Raw genomic sequence first — 19,650 nt, 5'->3', positions numbered from 1 at the left:
AAAGAAGGGAAACATTAGAAGTTTTTTGAACAATTATACAATCCCAAGGGTCTTGAGCATCTTTAATGATTCGGGATTGCAGCTAATAATACTAATAACTTATTGGCTGGAATAGGTTTGGGATCCTTTCCAAGAGGAATGATCTTTAACTGTCAAAATCTAGTATTTTAAATCTGAAGAGGAAAAAATTCACCGTGTCAAATCTCAAAGATTTTTATTGCTATTGTATGCTATTAATTATATACTATTATGGCACTGTATTTTATCTATTTTTTCCTTTTGGGATTATTGGGACTACACTATTTTTTTAAATCAATGATATTTCATGGAAACTATAGTTCCTTTTCTTAAACTTTAGGTAGTAAATTGATCCACCACTTAAAAAAGGGCCATTAGTTTGATGACTCAGATGCCAGAAAAGTTTTTTAAATGGTATAGTTCTAGCATATTGTTTAGTTTGGCTCCCAGCCCTACCTACACCACTGTGAAATTAGTAAATGGCCACCATTACTAGGCATTAGAGGGAAAGGAGAGGCAGATTGAGTGGCCTTCATTTGTAGAAAGGGTGGAATCTGGAGGTTACAATGGTCCAAAGAACACAAGGAAGCCTGCTTCTTAGCTGTCAATTTCTTGCATTCATCTCAACGACTGAGGAACCAGGTCCTTCCCTGCACCTCATTTTCTACCTTTCTATAGACTATATGATACAACAACTGGATTACAGTCCTTTTGCTTTAAGAATCACAAAGAAAATATTCAGCATTAAAGTCATTACCTGTCATTGCAAATAGAATGGGATAATTTAATTAGTTCACATTTGTCATTGCAGTTATTTGGGGCATGTTTTAGACCTAGAGGAAAAATTTTCACAGATAACCATCTCAGGATATTTGTGGCTGCTTCTGTTGAGTGAAAATGTGTTAGCCATTAATTTTTGACACCATTCATATTTTCCAATAACATTTGTTTTGGGTGGTAACTCTACCAACAAATAGGTCACTAGACTAGAACCAGACTGCTAGTTAAAAAAAGAATGCTTGGGAAATAGCTATGCATATAGTAAAGTTTTTATAATGAAAAAATTGAAGTGTTGTTCTCATTTGAAATATTATTGTAAATACATATAATTGAAGGTTTTTTAAGAGCTCATTGGAATCATCTTGGAAGAGCTCAAGCTAAGATTTTCTAAGAATAAAGGGAGGCTTGAGCATGTTGCTGTTAGCGGAAGGACCCTGTTTGATTGCATACTAAATGCTCAAGCATTTTTCCTCTAGAAGCATTTGAATCATTGTAATTAATTTGATCTAGTTTCAATTTATCTAATTCAATTGATCCGCCATTTCAATGAAGGCAGGGAATTAAAATATGTACATACAGTGCAGTTTGGGTGCTCTCTGTTGGCATTTTAAGTTGAAACTGGGGAATTTTGCATTGGTTTTTAATGGTGAGAAGACGTTTGAGTTTTACACCGCGCAGAATACTTTGAGGCTTTTAAGATTTTCCTTCATTTGGTGGCACCTTCAAGAGTGAAGTGGATACCTGCTTCAACTGGGGTTTGTAGTGAAAGGATTAAGTGTTGTTAGTGTGCTTACCATCTGAGGACTTGTTTAATTAATAATCTTAGTTTCAAGATATTTCTCAACTGTTGTTTTCTGAATCTCAAAACTCTCTCACACCAGTTACCTATCTCATAATCTCTTCTTCTTAGTGCCTGTGATTTTTTGGAAATAATGTTTTATATTTACTTACTTGTTCTAGTTAATTTCTCAAGATGGAACAAGTCTATTAAGCATACGGTAGCAAATTTCTCATCAGTAGGTGAAAAGTTTATCAATGACTCATAAACTTTGATATTCAGAAAAAAATAATATATGCATCAGTCATCTAATGTTTCTAAATGTAAAATAAATCAGACTCATAAAAATCCAAGTTGCCTCTAATTCTGGCCATTTATTAGAAATTACTTCTCTATCAGTTCTTGCAATTGGATTATGAATCAGGTTGCAGATGTAATGTACAAAAATTGTAATTTTAAATAACTCATCAGATAACTCCAAAACTTTAAATGGTGATTTTTGTACATTCAAAAAACATGAAAATAAATAATTGTGAATTTTATTATTAATGGATTGGTCATATTAAAAATCAATTTGCTATGTAAATAGAAGAGGACAGGCCAATTAGGCCAAAAGTAAGGTGTGTATTAAACATAACAAATACTGTTATTCAGTTTTAAATAAATTAAACATACCCTTGGTCAATATGGTAGTATAATTTTCTAGAAGCCATCAAGTGGAAAAATAGTTAAATTTCTGCATGATGTAAAACCCTTTATAATGAATAATGACTGTAACTCAATAAATAGCCATTAAGAAGGGTGTTTCTGAATTGAGGGATGTTCCCATAGACATGGACAATTGAAGAGATGCACTGAAAATGCAATAAGAACTAATATTTTCATATCAGAAACATGAAAACCTAATTTAAACGTTACAAATTCCAAGGAACTGCAGCAACTTCAGAGAGTAAAAATCATTAGCCTGGACTGGACTCCTGGTCAAGGTGAATAATTTTTACATTCTGACATTGTTGCATTGAAATATTATTCTCAGATTTACAAGGCATCCAAGTCAGTAAATAATACAGTTTTCAGTCAGAACTACATGGCTTTCACTCCATTTCTCTTAAGAAACATTTGCATAATAGTCTGCTTTAGACCTATTCACTCTTGAAGCATAATTTCTTTCTCCATTGCACTTTAAGACAAGAAAATATTACATTTATTTCTTACCCATACACAAAATTCTCTCCTACATTGGAATGGTCACACTAATCCAGTAAAGATAATATCTGAAGAATCTTTCCTAATCACCCTCTGCTATCTCAAAATCTTTGTCCTAATTTATACATGATATTGATGATAAATTCAGTGTGTGAATGTTAGGTGAAAATAATAATTTATAAATATAAAATAATTTTCAACTATTATAATATTGTGCTTAGTAAAAAAACTGGTTCTTACCTTCTTCTTTTTTCTTAATTAACTAACACTTTTCCATAGTCAATGTCTGCACTTCAAGCCTTATCTTTGCCATCATATGATAGAGTATGTATGATGGTAACATTGATGGTAACATTGATGGTAACATCTGCTTCATTGATGGAGAAATCGCACATTTGAAAACATGTTACCATTGTTTGGCACACACCTTCTCTCCATGAGAAAATTACTGAGGTAACAACATTGCTAGTAGTTATTTCCTTCACAAGCTCAGTTACAATTTTGCTCAACTTAATTAATGAATGTGGCAGGGTCATTTTCCCACACAACGATAATTTTTCAATTTTGGATTCTTATGCATCTGACAAAAAGTCTTTCTTTTTGACTTACCAAGAAACTTTTAATTATTTCATTTTGATGTCTTTAAAATATCATGGCTGCATGATTTCCAAAGATTGATCTTCCATCTTCTCAATGTCTTCAGTCATGCAAAGTGCACTATCAATGTTCTTTAGTGAGCTTTCTACCCTTGCATTGTTCTTCTTTGAAAGTCAATGACTTTGATTGAAATATGCAAAAAAATAATCTAATTTATCCATGTTGGATTTGATGCTCTTTTATAATGAATAAAATTCTTGATTTAAAATCACAGCACAGGTTGTTGTTAACCTTACCAGCTCCACGATCACGTCCTTGAAAGCTATGGCATGCTTCACTCAAAATTGCTGCAGCCACCAATTGGTAGAGCTAAAATCTTAATTTCCAATTTTTTTGCTACTTCTAAGACTTTTTCTTCCACCATCTTTCAGTTACTGGGAATATTATTTAAAAACTTTAAAGCAATGAAGAACATCAGAATGAATGACTTAATACTTTTCAAGGCACTTTTCTTAACACTTCGGTTCTTATTATTCTTCCATTGCTTTAAAATATAGGCCCTGTATTTCACTACACAGGTCATCAGAGTTTTAGCATATTTGATTTATCTCACCAACTTTCTTTCTGAAAAACTTTTATCTTTTCTCTCAACTACCTGAACTCGCTCCAATAAATGCAGTGACACTCTCCTGGCTGCCACCTCATCTCATTTACCTGTATTGGCCACTATCTGTTTGTTAAATTAGACTTGAAAGATTCAGAATTCTGGCTGTTCTCTTTTCTGATTGTTTTTTGGTATCCCAAATGTCATGTAAGCAATCTCAGTACAACACGTGAAACTATGGAAATTCCAAAATGGTGGAGAATATGAATATAGGATTTCTTGCTCATATCCCAGATGCTTGTCTCACTTTGACTGTCACTGCAGGCCAAGTTAAGTTTGCTTGCAGATTTTTAATTTAGAGTCATGAAACAATCGACAAAAAATTCCATCTTTAGCTGGAAAATGTTTTGTCAAGAAGGAAAGAAAACCATAAACACAGCTATCAACCCAAAGGTCAGTTTGGTAGGTGATGGTATAGTTCACTCAGTACTAAGCCTGATGGCGTGTGAAATTCACACATCAGGGTAGGGGGGCCAGTTCCTTTCCCTGTGCTCATTATGGTTTCCCAGGAAGATCTGGTACACGAAAAATCACATAGCTTGGGGGGAGCTGGAGGTGCCCAGAGAGGCTTGCCTCGGTATTGAACCCAGGCCCTCCAGACAGTAGTTCAATGCTTTACCCCTGGACTACCCCAACCTACTTTCAAGGAGAATGAGTGAAAAATTATTTACTCAATGCATAAAAACAACCTTCAAGGAATTCTTGTAGAAATATGAAATTAGCAACATCTAAGATAACTCCACTCCACTTCAGTGATTGTGTCAATTTTAAGAGTTTTCATGTCATTCATATTTTTGAGTCACGCAATCTCCATGAGGAAGCATTGGACTTTCATCTTTAAGTTTCAGGTCAAATTTTAACACCACATGAAATTTAAGTTTTTATGAAAAATATTTGAAATAATTATCTTTCCTGCTATGTGATAGTTTCATTTTCTATGTTGGGCTCCTCTATCACCTCTGTGTACATACAGGAAAATGCATGGGTAACAACATTTGAACTTAACTTACATGTTAGATCTTGAATTTTAAGGATGGAATGTGTTTCATCCAAAGGCCACCTACTCAACTGGTGGCAATAATTGAAAGCCCATGACAATGCCTGGTCTCAATTAGAAACTGTGAATGCTGAATGTTAGGGTAGGTAAACAAAGATTTTTTGACACACCTTTGGCTGGGACATGTCATCTACCTGTTGGCATATTACTGCCCTATCTGCTATTGAGCTGATTTCCCTATCAAATGTTGTAAATTCATTGGACATCCTTTGAGTTAAAGGTGGCATAATACATTTTCATTCCTTCAAATGCCTTATGATTATTAAGGTTCCAAAGAAAACTTGTATTCTTAGGCCATAATTCATTAAAAGTGGCTGTATTTTCTGTCACAATTGTATGAATTTTGCATAATAAATCAAGCCTAGGATGTATTTTTCTCCATGTCCACCTTTGGGAAATTTATAATCCCTTATAGTGCCTTCCTTATAGTGCCCATAGCCAAGGAAAGAAATTCCATTCACTATGCACTTGAACATCTTGGGCTTTTCTCTTTTGAACAAGAAATAGCATGATTAGGGTAAAAAAAGAAACTATGCACTTCCACATAAAGATTTAATATTTCACAACCATGGTTTCAATGCTGCTCATCAACATCAGGTGATCATGTTCATCATCACCTCATGATGCTGTGCTGCATCGAAAATATGGTCGTGAAATATTAAATCTTTTGTGGTAGTGCAAAGTTTTTTTTTTTAACCTCATCATGAAGGAATTCCAGAAAAGTTAAACCTGAAACTGTTATGTTTAAGAAATAGCATCTTCAATGTACGTTCAATGCTGGTTGGAGTCCTCAGGAAAATTAACAGTTTCTTCTGCAAATACATTGTTGACTTAACTTGCATTGTTGACTTAAGACTTCAACTTTAGTCAGTAAAAAATGGTGAAGCAGCCTCACAAACACCTATACCGAATTGGGGTGCGATGTAAACTATTATGTCTCTCCTCTTTCAAAAATAATCCAGTTATTATATGCTGAAATCAGGTCTGTTTGGTGAAAGACATAAATCATATACCATTAAAAGATGAATCAGTCTTGGGAATAGGTGCCAATTCAATTTCCTCATCAGCATTCAGATTCCACTGATGTATTTCAATTTTTAAGCTCCCACATGGATTTTATAGTAAAGTTGAGGAGGTGAATGAGGTGAGATTTAAGTTTCTATGAAATCCTTCTTGATTAGTTGCTAATTTTTACTCAATAAATTTTTGTTTGTGGCATATTTAACAATATGGGTGGCTCATTACCTGCATTGCATCACTCAATTTATTTCAGGTAGACTTTTTAAACCTAGTTGCTTAGGTATGGCATCTCCAAATTTACATAAAAAGTGTATTTACAAAACTTTGCCTCTGTTTATAATTCAAAGACCAAGACTTAGATCCTTGGTTTTTTCTTTCCTATTTCATTCTTACTTTGGGATACTACTTTGTAGACCACTCATGATGGTTAGAGGGAAGATCTGCTTCCAGAAAAAAATGGCCATAGGCATCTGGCAGTCAGGATAAGTCCCATGGGAATAATGCTGTCCACCCTTGTATTGTGCCCTTCACTAGATGATCATAATATAGGAAAGAAAGCTTTTGAGTGTAGTAACCCAAATCCTCCTTCATGGAAGAATGATGGCTACATTGCCTATTAGTATGAATGTTCACATCTGGAATCTTAGGTGATAGTACCTTGGGCTGTCACCCATCATTTACTCCCACTCCCACACTACTTGATTTTCTTGTAAGTTACTTTTGCCTTGCTATGGATCTCTACATAACCCAAGCTCTTGTTTTTTAAGAAACCCTCCTGGAAAGTGAAAGTTTTGAGAAATATTAACCCAATTCCTGCAATGGTAACACCCTGGTGATCCCTTATTCATTCTTTTATCTTTCTCTCCTCTCTGGTAGAAGACTTCCTGACCAGGGCAAATTATTTCTGTTCCAAACTTGAGATTGCTTTAGGTTTAAGTGTAACATGTTTCCTTTGGCAATGGCAGGAATCAATGGGACTGTTCAATGAAGATGATGTTTTACTTGGAGAATTAATTGTACAAACATTTTATTTTATAGTGTTTCCTTAATGTGTAATGTTAGTGCGATTAAGTTTTATTAATTTGACTTCTGTATTTAGTGTCGTTAGTGACGGCCTGTGAGGTAAATCTGTGAAGGGAGCTATTTGGGTTGGGTAGCACATTCAGTGATTGGAAAAAAAGAAAATGTATTCAAGGATTCACTGTGCAAGTTGAATCAGGGAAAATATTTTCGAAGAGTTTCACCATCAGAGTTCCAACAAATGAACTAGAGGACCATTTACTCTGGATTTGGTTTATGCAAGAACAAGAATGAAGAAAAACACTCTGTGGATCTATATGAATGGAAAAGGCAATAGACTTCAATGGGAAAGTCAAAAGTGGAGAAGAATTCTTAGCTAGAATTGGTTAGATGACGTGATGGAAAAAGTAACACAGAATTACCATATTGAAGAGATACTTGTCAGCAGATGAAAATGTTTTGAGTTTTCAGAAATATTAATTTAATGCCAAGCTTCATTATTATTACCCTGAAATGCTTCATGATTTTTTCTGATGAATCAAATACATCTCATTATTGCTAATAAAGTTTATTTTGTAGTATTTTTTGGAATCATTGGTAGGTGCATCTACTTGTAAGGTTATATTAAAATTGCTGTACCGATTGACTGCACAACAGGTATTATAGATGTTAAGGTCATTATGTACTTAGTAATGATAGGTTAAGGGGATATAAAATTTCATCCAGGGAGTAGGTGATTCTATAAATTTGTCGTTGAATCCTCCCATTTCTGAATTCATGTAATTTTCTCAGTAGCTCAATAGAAAAAAAAGATAAAGATATTTTTTGGAGACTAAAGCTATTCCCTAAAATAAACTCTGGTAAGAAATGGCAGCAGTAATTTTTCTACCAAAATATCACAAAATTTAACAGTATCATACGCCTCAGTAATCAATCCAAAGTTTGGGTTGGCAGGCAAGGGCATAGCTCACTTCATACTAAGCTCCACAGTATGTGAAATTCTCATATCATGATAATACATGGGGCTAGTTTCTCTTCCAGTGCTGTCAATAGTGCCAATAGAGAGATCTGGCACCCAAAAATCATGCAGCTTCGGTTAAGCTGAGGGTGCCCAGAATGGAATCTGGGCATTCTGGTCAGTTGCCCAGCATTTTGCCCACTGGACATTATGGGTTATAGTGAGTTCATAATATCAATAAACAGATATATTTAATTTCATTTCTTTTATAGTAAAGATCTCCTAGCATAATAAATATTTTATTCCATTTTCGGCCCTGAAACAGTATTGAATTTCTTTTTTTGATTAACCAGTCATTCATTTTTCTGGTCAGGGGTCAGAGGCCACAGTAAACAAATAAGAAGATTTGTACTGATTTCATAAAATCGTATCATTTGGGATTGAATCTGGGGCCCTAAGGTCAGTAAGATCACCTCCAACCTGTAGATCACCACACAACCACTTGGATTCATACTAATCATATTTTTAATATTATGTGATCTAACTTACTTAGCACTTTCCAAAGTTGTTGCCAAATTATTGTTGATAGATTCTGCAGCCATGGGGATGCGGTCAATCTTATATGTTCTGCCAATATTGCTGTCGCTTGGCTGTAAGTCATTCACACATTTTACTCCAGTGCAAGCCGGTGGATAATCTGTCAGGGTCTCTAGTTTATGCATTCTAAGAAGTTATTCTGAGCCACTAGAAACAATTACAGAATAAGTTGATATTTTATTCTGCAAAATATATGTGCACCAATATCTTAGTCACCCAAGGCCATGTAGTCCAGTGTAGTCAATAGATATGGCAGCTTAACTATCTTTACTGTGATGCCTCTTTGCAAAATTTCATTCATCAATTTCCTTCAAGTTAATCTCCACACAACAGTGTTTCATGACCGCACAGCTTTTAATATAGTTTGAATTACATTGTTTATTTAATACATATGCATTGAATTTAAATTTACTCACATCGAGAGCATATTTTTTCTAGCCTCATATTATTTTTTTTATTTGGCAAAGATAATTTTTAATTTAGGATAAAAATTAGTGGAAACACAGTGCAAAAGTATGAAAGTGGGTAAAGAAAGACTTTGGAGCAAGATTTGAGAATTCAGCTTAAAAAAATCTCATTTGGTAGTTATTTGAATTTACAGTACATTCAACATTATTTGGTTGGCTCCAAATGGTTCAAATAATGGTCTTCCACCATTGTATATTAGATGTTATTGCAAGTCAAAATAGGACAAAGTTTTACGATGGAACAGATGCTTGATCAAATTGATAAGAGGTCTTCTGAAAACATTGTACATATTCAATTGAATAAAACAAGTGCTAAATATCATTGATCAATATAGAATACATAAATTGTGAAAAGTACATTTTTACACCTTATAAACTGAATGCCCCACTCTGATTATGAAAGGGTATTTCTTGAGTTGTACAAATTAATTTTTTAGAGAGTGAATTAAGTTTTAAAGCATTCCCCTTGGTTGTTTTATTTTGTCTTCTCAGTAGAATACAGCACAAAATATATATACCCGAGCAATAAATGCTTAGTAAAGACTTTCTCTGAAAGTGATAAGCTTAAACTTGTATTAATGGGCACTTTCAAATGCTATGGTACCTCAATATGACTGAAGGGATTAAGTAGAAATGCTCCTAATGGAAACCAAAATTTGTCTAAAAGCTGCAAATTTCTACATGACCCTCATGTAAAAAGTTTGTACCGAATTATTTAATCTACACATTCTTTGTGGAAAAATTACATTTCTACAGGTATTATTGAATGAACATTTCAAAATATGAAGGATTGTCAAATTTACAATAAATATATCCTGACGTAATCTTTTTCAAAAAGTAAAATAATTCATCTCAAATTTGTACATCCATATTAGTTCAATTAAATAGTCTGTTTCTACATTAACCAAATATTTTCTCACATCCACCGTTGTCTTTATTCAAAACTCTATGCAGTTCATTGTCATTTATGTTCAAAGATCTAGAAAATTATCACTTATATATACTCAAATGGTTTTATGCACGCTCAAGAATGTTTTCCAATGTTATGGTATATGTCCAGTAGTTTGAGATTTTTTGACACCTGGGGCAATAGCTTCTTCAAGCACTTTATATCATGAAAAAAGCATTACAATGAATGCTATACTCTTCTATAGCAAAATTCCACCCTTCCTGTCAAATAGAGATGAAGAGTAAGTTATTAGGATAGTTAGGAAAAAAAGAGTTTGGAGTTCTAAGTAAGTAGAATTTTGGAAGCAGCAAGAAATACACTTGTGCAAAGTGGATAGAAGCTTCAGCATTGAAGCTTCTTAATTCAAGAGATTAGATTTGGAATTGAATAAATTATATTATATGATTTTGAATTAGGAAGGTCTAGAAAATTAATTTGTTTATTGCATCTCTCCTTGATGAGAAAAAAAAGTTCCTGGAGTAAAATTTTGGTTTAAAAACAAAATTTGTAAAAGGTATTTCTCTGTCATTTGCTTTACTTCAGCATATCCATCATCTGTGAATGCAGATGTGAAGTACTTAGGCTTTGGCAGAAAATGTATGGGTGGGCTTTGATCTCTTTGAGTATGTTATTTTATTATATTCTCAAGAAATAACAACAGAGATTTTTTGCCCATACCTAAGTTCTGTATATATTTTAAATGAAGTCAACTTTTCCATGGTTGGCCTTAATTTCTTCTTCTATATACTTCCTCTTTCCTTTGTGAGTCCATTCAATCTTCCTTATTCTCCTCCAGTACCATGCTTCAAAGGCTTCTGTTCTTCAGGTCCACTTATCCAATATTTCATGCCTCTGATCTATTGAGAACCATGCTTCATGTAAACGCTTAACTGAACTGCTTCCTTGTCTGCAATCTCAGGTTCTTTGAACATAGTAGCTGCATCTTCTTCATAAACATCATCTAAGTTGGAGCTATTGTTCATTTGGCATCAGTTGAACTTCTTCCATCTCAAGTTATACTGCTGCCCAGGTAGATTAAAAATTCCACTTCCTCTAGCTTCAGTTCTTGAGTTGTGACATTGTTCTTCAGCATCTCACTTCCACACCCAAGTTTTCTTCTTGTTGATTCTTATAGTATATTCCTGAAGTACTTGGTTCTCAGCATTCAGAGTTGGTGTACGTCCTTTTGCATGTCTGCTACTATGGCAGTGTCATTTGTGAACCAAGGCATTGTACTTTTGTACTTTCTGTTCCATTCACCTTAACTCCTTCTATGAATAATTCTTTTTCTTTTTTTCTTCTTTTTTTACATCGTCTTGTTGATACATTGAATGGTCCTGGAAAGAAGTTGAATCCTTTTCTAGCTCCATTGTTTACGAGTATTTTGGCTTGTATTTTCCTTTCATTTTCCATTTGCATGGTTGTTGCCTGATTCTTGCAGAGTTGATGGCTTATTCTTCAGACATTTTTCCACTGTCTTGGTTATCTTTAATTATCCAAAAAGATTTGTGAAGTCTCAAGACACATCAATATTGCATTTTTAGGGCTGACTAGTATCCAGTAGCAAAATTTGAAAAACTCCCAGGGTAAATTTCCAAAGAAACTGTAGGAGATGCCGAAACAGCAACTTTTAATGGAGCCATCCGCTAATGTGCATTTCAATGCAACAATTTCAGAGTGTAAAAATCATTCGCCTTGGAATGATTTTTATACTCTGAAATTGTTGCATTGCAACTCTCAGGGTAGGCCGTGTTCATGCATGAACGCATAATTTTTTTAATTTTTCCTTCAAAGAAATTTTAAAATCATGTGAAGTGAGTGACCAATAGGGGAAAAAGTATTCAAAATTTTTGCTGAGCATACGAGCTATGTATGATCTTGTGCTTTTCCAGCAAATTGCTGTGGAAAAGGCTACTCTGGTCTTCCACCAGGTCAGTTCCTTGTCCTACAGCTTTGCAACTTCGGGTGTCTATCAAATACCCTATGAATGTGGACAGGTGTGTGTGTGAGAAACCGGTAGAATGATTGCAACCAGGATCAAGGAACATTACAGACACTGACAGGCTCTGCCAACCGGAAAAATCTGCAGTGGCCAAGCATTCCATTCAACAAAACCATACTATACTATGGGACAAGGTAAAAATCTTATGCCGAGAGAAAAAGTTTTGGGAAAGATGAACCAAGGAATCAATTGAGATCTGGCGTGAAGAAAATATTTTCAATCAAGACACGGCTTACTCCCTCAGTAACATGTGGAAACCCACACTGAGGGAGATCAAGGGGGCAAAAAAAGGTGGGAATCCACCTACCAATCAGAGGGCACCTGAGCATGTGCATGCCCCATCTGTATATAAACTGACCGCTACCCAGTCTCAACATCATCAGTCCTGAGGATGGAAAAGAACTCATTTTCCAAAATGTTGGCGTCATCGATGAAGGACCTGACCCGGTGGAAGATCCAAGTAGCCTTTTCCACATATGATCTATATTAATTTTAAATTTTTAGAAGCCAGCAATACTCAAGCCGAGGCCTTTTACCCCTCCCCTATTGGATTTACACCTGCCTGAATCTGGAATAATTCTTAATAAGGTCAACTGGCATAACTGTATTCAACATCCAAAAAAAATCTTGTACATAGTCATAGTATATTTTATCTAGTATAAAAGAGAAGGACCTGTTTCATATGAATCCCTATCACCATTATCAGTGTCATAATTATTATTTGCTTTAGCTAAAGTTATGTTAAAGTCACACATAACATTAAGTTTTATTGTATATTTGTCTGCCTGTCAAGATTGGTATGTACATAGTAGTAAGTTAAAACAAGTGAAACAAAAGTAACTGGTGAATCCGATGTTTTAATAAGGTATACATATAAGTTTTAGGTAACTTCTTTACAAAGAAGTTACCTAAAATTATGGAAAATTTATACGAATTTCACAAATAGTTTCTGTAATGTAGCTTTAGTTTTCTATTTCTCAGTATTTCGACTATGTAGGGATAAGGTATTGAATTATAGGAAGTAATGATTTCATTGAATAGAGAAACATGGTTTTTAGGAATATGAATTTGCCATGTTATTCCTACGATGTACCTTCATTGTTAAATTATCTTTTACTAAAGGGTAATAGAAAATTCTGATTATCATTACATTTAGCCAATGATATCAATGGAACCCTTTTTTCAGTAATGGTTTTGTATGGTAAAAGATATTTATCTGTTATTTTTATTTATTGAATATAGTATGGTAATTCAATCTTTAATTAGGCTTATGTGCATTTTTTCAAAATATAATTTTGGAATAATAGACGTACCATTTGAAAATCATTATTAATTATTTTTACTTGGTAAAATAGCATAACGAAAGATTACGTATTTGTTTAGGTTTTTCTGCCATGCATCATTTTCATATTTTCTCTATTTCTCATGTGAATCTCTAAATATGAGTTCACATGCAAATAGAATCCACACAATATTTAAAAGGATATAAAATAAATTTTACCATCTTAAAAATTAGACATATGTAATGGTACATGAACCAGATCAATGAGATAGATGCTTGCTACTTAACACAAATAATAGTTATTTTATAATTATTTAAAAAATTTGTATAAATGATTCAATTGCAGTTAATTTTCTCATTACCTCTTTAAAATTTTCACTGTATCATCATTACCATAGGTAATCAACCTATTGAAGTTAAGTTTTTTATGGTCTCTAACAACTTGATATTACATAATACATAACACCTAGACTTCATCTTATTTGTCGTTTTATTTTACTATTTCTGCCAAAAAGCCTCACTTGTTTGCATGCTTTGTCCCTAGATCAAATGGAAAAACTGCTTATTTCATAGATGGAATTTATAGTGTCAAATGATATGCCTCTTATCCAGGCAGTTGTGCCAAAGCTTTACCTTTTTTTAAGTGTTTGAAGGAAGAAAAAGGTGATAAATATACTACACTTTTCAACACCAGTTTGGCCGCAACAATTTCAGAGTGTAAAAATCATTCCAAGGCAAATGATTTTTACACTCGGAAATTGTTGGATTGAAATGCACATTAGCGGATGACTCCGTTAAAAGCTACTGTTGCAGCATCTCCCGCAGTTTCTTTGGAATTTGAACCAGTTTGGCTTTTAAATGGCAAGCATGTATGTACCGTACTACTTTGATGAGTGACTCAGCAAAGTGCTGATAAAGGATAGCTGTGAGATTCCCCTTTGAATTACTAGCATTTTTGAAAGTGGTTCATTCCTTCCTCAGCTTGTTTTTGTTGCTGATGAGATGGGACTATTTTGGAAGTGAATGCCCTCTTCCTCCTTCACCTTAAGAAAGAGGAACACGAATTGGGATCCAAAATATCTAAAGGCTGATTCATGTTGTTGCTTGGAGCGAATGCATCTGCTGGTTTAAAATTAAAACCACTTCTGACTTAGAATTCACAAGCTCCATGAGCAATGAAAGGGTGTCTAGAGCTCATTTTTTGGTTATTTAGATGAGTAATAAAAAGGCCTGGGTATTCATATTTTATCTACCATACATGCATGCGCTCATTTCAATCTTGTTTTTTGGTCTACCTCTGAAGCTTTACTTGAAAATTCAGTTTCTTAGATGCCTAACGTATACATAGGTCCTAGGTTTTTCTATAGTTATTCAAATACTGTTGAGCTAATTCCAGAATACCTGTGGATGACTTTTAATTGTACTTTTAGGAGTTTTAAAATGCATATTTTCAAGTAATAAGGACTAAAAGAGATGAAATTGAAAGTTGGTCAGAGTCAATGTCTCAACTTTCTGTGCTCAGGTAATTGACATGTTTCATCCCAAAAATCTGCTAGGGACTAAATCACATGTTGTGGTGTATTATAATGTTAGTATTTGGTGAATATTGAAATGATGGTAATTTAAGGTCGGGATAGAATATTTTCCAGACTGTGCTGTACTATTTAAAAAAAAATGAAATGTAAATGCATACACCTGGACTTCATCATATAATTAAAAGCAAGCACTTATTGTGAGTTTTTTTTATATTTAACTTGCCAATAGCATAGTTTATTTAGGTACTAATAAGAATACAATGCAACAATTTCAGAGTGTAAAAATCATTTGCCTTGACTGGGATACAAACTCGGATCCCTTGATATCCAGCTGAGTACTTTAGCTGGATAAGCTATCAAGATATCCTCTTCTACTCTGAAATTTCATTTTGGTCAAGGTAAATGATTTTTACACTTAAAATGATTGCAATACAATGCAAATTAGTGGATGACTTTGTTTAAGTCACCGTCATGGCTTCTTCTGCAGTTATTTGAAAGAGTACACTGCAACTATTAATGCTTATTTTCATCTTGGCCATATGATATTCCAATTAGAGATGAACTATGATAGAGGAAAAGAATAAACATATTATATGAAGGTATATTTCTCAAAAATCATCTTTTTTATTTCTCTGGTATTCTGTGTACTCTGCATTGCATTTGTATCAGCTGAATGGCACACTAATGTTACTGGCTGTTACCATAATTGCACACTCCTATTTGTTTCCCTGTGAAATTAAACTTTTATTTGTGTTGATATTTAACTTTTTTCCTTCTTATCTCTTCTTCTGTGAATGTTTTATCATATGGCATATTTTCATTTCTGAATGAGTATGAATTTAAATCGTTCAGATATATATTTTAATGGTTTTGATTAATTGCAATTGAATTACAAATTTCTCCTTAGGATGATAAGGAACTAACAGCTGAGGAGAAGGCCTTGAATGCAATGACAGCTGCTGTGGAAGGAGAAGATGATGATGAGGATGAGGAAGACTGGAAATCCATGATTCCAACGTCGCCTTCTAATACCACAGATCCATTTATACCAGAGACTAGGGAAAAGACTGAAAAAAACTTAGCAAACTCTGCAGCAGAAGGAAATAAGACTGATAAGGGCACAAGTTCTAAGGACGCTCAAAGTGTAAAGGCCCGAATAATTCCTAGAGAAATTTCTGTGGAGGAAGTTCCTGACAGTGCGATCAGTAGTGAGGCTGATCACAAACTTCTGGTGGCAGTGGGTGCCTCCAGTTCAGTCTGCATCCCACTCCCAGTGATTGAAGTGCAACCTCCCACACCTGACACAAATAGGACAGTGGTGGAGGGGGGCAGCTGGAAGTCAGAGGGCAAGAGTGGGAGCAGCAAGGGGAGTGTGGCCGATGAGGAGGAGGGTGACGCAGAGAGGAAGTCGACAGATGGGGAGCCTCCATACAAGTCACTGTCAAGTGGATTGAAGAAGTATGGGACCCTCAACAGCCTGGAGAGGGTAGGCACTGACGAGGAGGACGAGGACGAAGACGATGAGGAGGGGGGGGAGGATGAGGGGGGAGAGGAAGAGGGGGAGGAGGAGACGGAGTCGTCTGGGAGCGAGGGGAAGGGCAGTGGGAAGGAGGGGGGTGGTGATAAGGAGGCGATGGAGAAGAAGAAGTCGGTGGTGGGGGGTGTTGACACAAGTGCCTCAGCGGGTGGGGTTAAGGTGGAGGTGGCCCCCTCGGTGGTTGGAGTGGACGTTGTGGCCCCTAGCACAGTGGGTGCCGTGAGGCAGTCCCTCAGGGGATGGACAGCGAGGGCTGGCTCATTTGTGGCCGAGAAGATGCAGTTGTTTGAGAGGCTCAGTGAGGAGGCACGCTGTACATCTGCGCTCATGGAAAGGTCCTGCGCCCTTTATCATAACTTGTGGGCATTTAATTTGCTTGCTTCAAATGCTACTTTTATCATGTTTATGTTTTTAGCATGATTTTTACCAGTCATGAGAAAGCCAAGGGTCTGCAAAATGTGTGCATTTGCTAATTTAAATAAGGCATGTGACTTAGTGAATAGAGGAAAGCTGTTGAAAGTTTTGATAGAAAATGGAGTCAACATGATATATATAATATATGCATATATGTCTATGTGTGTGTGTGTATGTATGTATATATATATATATATATATATATATATATATATATATATATATATATATATATATATATATATATATATATATATATATATATATATTCATAGTTATTTATTTATTTTTAACTTTAATACTCTTTTTTAGAATTAAAATATTAATTTGATAAATCATTCTAATTTTTGAACTATAAGTAAACTTGGCAAGTGGATTTCAACAAACTCAATTTACATTTTTTTCTTGTGTTTAGTTTGAGCAGCCAAATTTCCTTTTTTGAATTGAATACCAATTCATCTCCAAAAAGATTGTTGCTTAAGAAGAAAAGCATTCAAAAGATGCCTATGATATATTAATCCACAGTAAGGAAATACATTTTTTCCTTTCCTGCTTGCTTCATATGGTGTTTATTCTGACTTGATCTGAAAAATTAAGACTGCTGTTTGCTAATCGAATAATATCATTTTCCCTATTTCACCATATGAATATATCAACAAGGCGTATATGCCTACTTCACCCAATGGTACAAGCCTAACCATACATTGGGTATGGGTATGCCAATAGAGTACCATAATTAAATGCTGCACTCCGAAGGCAGTGAAACAAAGGTGCCCTTATATAGTAAATTACAATTATTTTCAACAAGTACACTGTCGTGAGTGCCCACTGCGACCAAAGTTTATACTGGAAATAATTACTATCGTAGTAATTAAACAACGAATTGCACCCACCCTTTAAGTATGTTTTAAATAATTGGTCACTAAAGTATTGATTTCCGAGTAAATACAATTCCAATTCTAAAATACTGGCAGTCAATTTGGATAATTAATTTGCTATCCAGGTATAACCAGCCCATACCACAGCATCTGAAAACTACGCACTCTTAAATGGTTATTCCATATGGATATGTAATTCTCTTTCTACAAGCTTAGGCAAACGGGCAAATAAAGGTTAAATAAGTGGACCTGAAGAATGATCTGAGGCTGGCTGAGGAAGTGGACCTGTACTCACGTATTCTCCGGTTGAGTCTACGGATAAGGAGAATGTGGTAATACGTATATCCTGTATGAGATGCAACCTGCTTATATATTTTTTTTGTTGTCTCAGGCGTAACTTTGTGGAATTTGCATAACATATTGAAATGTAATGAAATAATTGACTTTGTAATTCCACACACTTTATTTAAAAACACACGACCCAGGTTTCGACGTTGAACGTCATCATCAGGTGGTCCTCATAGAAGCACGCTGGCTATATATACCTTCTGATCATAGGAGGGGGGGGGTTGGTCAGAGAGGGAGGTCGGAGGGGTAAAAAAGGTTACAATGTAGCTGGGAAGAAAAGAGAATTACATTTTTGATTTAGAAGAGTGGTAGGTCTAGGAGTGGGGAGTGGGAGGGATACAAAATTTCGTTGGCAAGATCATCTTTCCAACGGACACATTTCAAAATTTCTAACTGCTCCAAAGCATCGAGCCTTTGACCTTTTTCTTCAAAATGAATAATTTTTGTCACAAAGTCACTTTTGTGATCACTTTCGATGAGGTGTTTTGCAAAGAGGGATGTTATGTTCTTATTTTTTACACATGTTTGGTGTTCTTTAATCCTTTCTTTAAATTTCCGTCCTGTTTGTCCAATATACTTTGTGCTACAATCCGAGCACTTTAACTCATACACTCCACTCCTCTCGTTTTCGGGGACTTTGTCTTTAGTGTGAGAGATCAGGTTCTTAAGGCATGAACGACTGTAAAAGGCACATTTAATTTTTTCTTTAGGTAAACTTTTAATTACTTTTTGAGAAATAGTCCCAAGATATAGTATTCTCCGCCATTTGGCAGTGGGATCTTTTACATGTTCGGGGTTGTAAATGTGGCTTAAGGCTATTTTTGTAAGTTTATTCCGGTAAAGTTTATTTATTAGATCTTCTGAATACCCATTGTTTACTGCTAACGTTTTAATTACATTAAGTTCCTTATTTACATTGAATTTTGACATAGGGATAGCGGTCAAACGGTGGATCATTGCATGAAATGCCGAAAGCTTTTGGGTGAAGCAATGCCTTGAAGAGGAATTAATTAATTGGTCTGTATACATTTCTTTCCTAAAAATGGAATACTGTAACCCATCTTTGTCTTTAGAAATGGATAGGTCGAGGATTTCCAACAACCCAATGGTTTAGCCATGGGCTCGCCCTTGTCCCCACTCCTGGCCGATATGTATATGGACAATTTTGAAAAAGTTTTGTTCTCCTCAGCCTACCCTCTCATTAATAATGTATTTTGTTGGTTAAGATATGTAGACGATGTCTTCTGTGTGTGGACAGGTTCTGATAGGCAACGAGATCAGTTTCTAGCACATCTAAATTCTATCAATTCTAATGTACAATTCACGTGTGAAAAAGAGGAAAAAGGTTCCCTGAATTTCCTCGACCTATCCATTTCTAAAGACAAAGATGGGTTACAGTATTCCATTTTTAGGAAAGAAATGTATACAGACCAATTAATTAATTCCTCTTCAAGGCATTGCTTCACCCAAAAGCTTTCGGCATTTCATGCAATGATCCACCGTTTGACCGCTATCCCTATGTCAAAATTCAATGTAAATAAGG

The 19,650-nt window shown here is 35.0% G+C and overlaps 1 protein-coding gene across 1 annotated transcript in view; it reads left to right on the top strand.

Annotated features, from left to right (window-relative positions):
- Nucleotides 1-19,650, top strand: part of LOC139696602 (uncharacterized) — a 230,286-nt gene that overhangs the window by 183,172 nt on the left and 27,464 nt on the right. The window contains exon 21 of the mRNA XM_071595411.1: nucleotides 15,838-16,802. Coding sequence (XP_071451512.1) covers nucleotides 15,838-16,802 — 965 coding nt within the window. The remainder of the gene's footprint in view (nucleotides 1-15,837; nucleotides 16,803-19,650) is intronic.

The sequence above is a fragment of the Hetaerina americana genome, unplaced genomic scaffold, assembly GCF_022747635.1.
Source record: "Hetaerina americana unplaced genomic scaffold, ioHetAmer1.1.p SCAF_1, whole genome shotgun sequence".
Taxonomy (NCBI): Eukaryota; Metazoa; Arthropoda; class Insecta; order Odonata; family Calopterygidae; genus Hetaerina; species Hetaerina americana.
This window is presented reverse-complemented; position numbering and strand designations above follow the sequence as displayed.